The following is a 4376-nucleotide window of genomic DNA, read 5'->3' as shown; positions in this document are numbered from 1 at the left end:
TTACTTTTAAATTAAGAAATTGAGTAAAGTATAATGCTAAAATTTGAGTTATAATCTACAGTTTGATACCTAACTTATTGACATAAATTCGTGAAATAGTAGTTCAATAAAATTTTGAATGTGAGTCAACAAATGCAATGACATGGCCTTTGACCTGTGGGGAAAGGGTTAAAAGTATTTTCTAGTTTATTGTAAAAAAAAAGAAAGTGCATATTTATGATTGCTAGTCTGGCTCTGGCTTGCCACCTTTAGCAACATGAATCAATAAATTTTGGTTATGTTTGTTTCGTAAAATATTATATTTTAGTTTAAGAAAATAATTTATGATACAAATAATTCATATCAGTTTTTTAATGATAATTTATAAATATATTTTTAATACACTGAGTAGTTTTGTGACATGCATGATAGATCATTATCACATCCTCAAACTGGATTCAATAACAAAACTGTGTATGTTATTGCAGTTGAAAAAGTTTTCTATGAATTATCATTAATTATTTGCTAGATTGTAAATAGCTGCATCAGCAATTAAAAGATGACTGCTCTGTGATTAATTAGTCATCATGTTCTAAAGTTATTTATCCAACTGATATATGGATATAATCTTAAATTCATAAGTGCACAAGTAATAATATTTGTTACACTTATTTTAGACAAGTAGATGTACACATGCATATATATATATATTGAAACCAGTGCTGAATACTGAAAGACTGTAACTTTAAAAACTATAACTTAAAGTGTGATATGTATAGAAACTAATCAAATTTACCAGTTAATTTTGTAATTTCTTGATTAAAAGTTCTTGAGAACTTGCATTATAATTATTTTCAGGCTTGTCTGTATACACACCCACATTTTGTAGGCATATATAAACTGGTGTATTTTGTTTACACATGTTTTGTATGAAGCTTATAATTAATGACTTTGGTTTACGGCAACATGTTTTGTTAACTTTGGTTTTGCTTAAACACAGGAATACAAAAAAAAAAAGATAGACATTTTTAATTTACACTAATATTGTGAAATTTTAATATTATTTGTCATCAATAATATTTTGTTTTTTATGTATTTCAAGAAATTATTATTATTACTTTAGTCCCAATACTTCCCACATCTTTGTTCATGTTGGTTTTGGTTTCTTTGTGGAGTTCACAATGGAAGAAGCAAAATGCTTCATTGATAAAAAAGTAGAGCAACTCAATCAACAGCTGAAGAAATTGACAAAAGACACTTGCAAAATAAAAGCTCACATAAAAATTGTTTATGAGGTAAGCACTGGGTGATAGCATAAAAGAATTTTCAGATGTCTACCACATGGTTGTGTATTTTCATTTCAAAACATACTTGTCAAGCTAATAACCCTAATCTTTGTTACAAGATGAGTACTAAAAAAACTTAATTTTAACAATGAAAAACAAATATGAGCTTTGGAGCTCACATGTATGGTGTTTAAAACTTGTCTTTAAACTCTACTATGTTGTTTCTATAGTTAAAAACATGTACATTTAACTGTTCTCTTCCTAAAAACGTCTTTAGGTCTATAATTAAAAAATACACAATAAAAAATTAGCCACTTCATTTTTTTTTGATAATTCAAAATAAATAATTCAGTGATAGAAGAGAAGGTTTGAACTTTAATATTCAAAGCAATCTACCATTGTAGACTGTAATGATAAATTGAAAGGGCAACTGTTTTTAGTGGATACATATTTCACATAAGCCAGATGTATATGTTTCTCGGCATACTCACAACAATGTATTTTTGCTTCAGTTTTTGTGTAGCTAGTATAGAAATAATTTCAGTTGTTTAGGGTTAAATTAAAGTTTTTTTGCATTCTCTGTGGTTTTTGGGCAAAAAGAATTTAAATCTTTTTTTTATCTGTCTCCTTTTGTATATTTAGTAAATAATCCTAGTTTGTGGTATCCACAAAGTTATTTAATCAAAAAATACTATAGTATTCACAAAAGTTTAACTGTACAAGTATTCTGCAAACATGTGTTTTATCCAACTGATATGACACTGCTTAATATTGATGAAATATTAACATTCAGATTTAGATTATAGAATAGAAACCATTACAATAAATGAAATGTAGTAAGAAAGACTTACAACAATCAAAACATAAATGGCATCATTGATTGTGTAGAAAATATTAATTACTTCAATACACGAATTATAATTAAATCACAATAAACTTATTGTGTATATTAGCAAATCTTTAGAAGAAAACTTATTATGATGCAAAGTAAGCCAGAGTGTTAAATTTATACATCATCAAAGTAATATCCTTAGTTTTAACGAATAGCATGTTATTTTGCAAAAATTACAGTCTTTAGTAACTTATTTAAATGTCATTAAAAAGCAGAACAATATATATCTTTATGCATATATTAGGTTTACAAAAAATTACAAAGTGTGTTCCAGATGTAACACTTCTGTTAGATTTAGAATGCTGAAATTAAATGTAGTGGCTCATGTAGTGTTTGTGATATAGGCCACATACTGTTATGTGATTTTTTTAAATCTTAGAAGTATTTACAAATGGCGTTTGATGTTATAGTAAATTTAGTGGCTCATGTAGTGTTTGTGATATAGGCCACATACTGTTATTTGATTTTTTTAAATCTTAGAAGTATTTACAAATGGCGTTTGATGTTATATTAAATTTAGTGGCTCATGTAGTGTTTGTGATATAGGCCACATACTGTTATGTGATTTTTTTAAATCTTAGAAGTATTTACAAATGGCATTTGATGTTATAGTAAATTAAATGAGAGAATATATGAATATATACAATGTCATGCTTCCTGTCTGTTATTACCATACCTGTTCCCAAAATGTCAGTTATGTATATTACACAACAGATGAAGAGAATCTTCTCAGAACTGAATTTATTGTTTAATTTTGGGGGTATATTCTTAGACTTACTATTTCTGACTTATTAGATGAGCATACATTTAATGTGTAACATACCTGTTTTTGTAAAAAAAAAAATCAAAAAAAAGTTTTGTATGAAAATATAGTTTGGGCAACAAGGAGACATGAAAACTTGAAAAGTGCATATACTTATGTAAAGATGGTTAAGAAATTAGGTTCTCTCATCGAGGAAACTTAGGTTACTTCATGTTAGCTTTGCTTATTTGATTTTTCTATAGGGAATATTTTGTTTTGATGCCATATAACTTACATTCTAAGTTTGGAAGAGAAAAAACTCTGTTAAGCTATAATCATTTTACATCTGTCAACTTTTAGTTTTGTTTTATGTATCTTATGTAGATATGTTGCTAATTTTTAGAGCCGGAGGGGATTAAAAAAGAGGTAGAATATGGGTCTGGGGATACCACCAAAAGTCTTGCATATAAGGGGGTCTGGGAGGCTATTAGAAATTAATTTTTAACAATTCAGAAGTAATAAAACTGATGTGTTTTGATAGGTTTTTGTACATGCTTAAATATAATCATCAGTTTCTTATCAGGACACATCATTTTCAGCCTTTTTTTAGCTAGCGTTACTAACTAGGCCCTAGTGAAAAATAAAATAGGGCTAGATCTATCTTCATTAAAAGTCTCAATTTTCTCGTAATTTCTGAATTGGACAACAAGTTTATATTGAAAGCTGAAAATGAAATTTGTTTAGGGAGTATAAACCCACCAATGGGAGTCAATGAAAGTGATCTACTCAAAATTTGTGAAACTGAAAGAAGTAACTGAAGTACGAAAATGCACTTAAAACAGTGTTGAGGAATATTTGTTAAATTCCAACTTTCAAGATATTTTTTAAATGCTCTGAAAATACATTACAATGCCTTGCTTGCAACAGAAGTCAGAGCAATAGTCATACAAAATTAAGATAATTGAATGAGAATGCTGTTAATGTTGTAATAATTAAAAAACAAAATATATTTAATGTCTCTTTTATCAAACTATCTTTTAGGGCCTAAGAGAGTTACAAGGAATCTCTGAAAAACAAGAAGCACCACACAGAGATATTTTTTAAGCAGAATATTATTTCTTTGTGTAACAAACAGCAAAGCATTACTGATGTAAACATTATGTATTTTTAGTGATTAAATAAAAGTTTATTATTCATAACTATTGTCCAGAGTGTTTTTGCTTGTAATAATGTTAATAATGAATCTGCTTTTTTTCCCCTTAACACTTCAGCTGAAATGTGCATTTATTATATTGTCTATTTAATCTGTAGTAAAGATGTTGAATATTATCAATGTAATTTTTTGTTATAAAAAATTTAGTGTTTCCTGGATTGTTTAAGTTGATATTCTTTACTAAGAAAAAAGCTATTTTGTATTTTAAGAAATGTAAGAAAAATTCTTTTGATTTTACAAAATTCAAAGAAAACATAGAAAAAG

At 27.3% G+C, this 4376-nt stretch overlaps 1 protein-coding gene across 1 annotated transcript in view; it reads left to right on the top strand.

Annotated features, from left to right (window-relative positions):
- LOC106465281 (protein UXT-like) overlaps positions 1-4098 on the top strand; it is a 15298-nt gene extending 11200 nt beyond the window's left edge. The window contains exons 4-5 of the mRNA XM_013925488.2: positions 1103-1274; positions 3941-4098. Coding sequence (XP_013780942.1) covers positions 1103-1274; positions 3941-4003 — 235 coding nt within the window. The 3' untranslated portion in view covers positions 4004-4098. The remainder of the gene's footprint in view (positions 1-1102; positions 1275-3940) is intronic.
- The last annotated feature ends 278 nt before the right edge of the window (positions 4099-4376 follow it).

The sequence above is a fragment of the Limulus polyphemus genome, unplaced genomic scaffold (genome assembly GCF_000517525.1).
Source record: "Limulus polyphemus unplaced genomic scaffold, Limulus_polyphemus-2.1.2 Scaffold1894, whole genome shotgun sequence".
NCBI classification, from domain to species: domain Eukaryota; kingdom Metazoa; phylum Arthropoda; class Merostomata; order Xiphosura; family Limulidae; genus Limulus; species Limulus polyphemus.
This window is presented reverse-complemented; position numbering and strand designations above follow the sequence as displayed.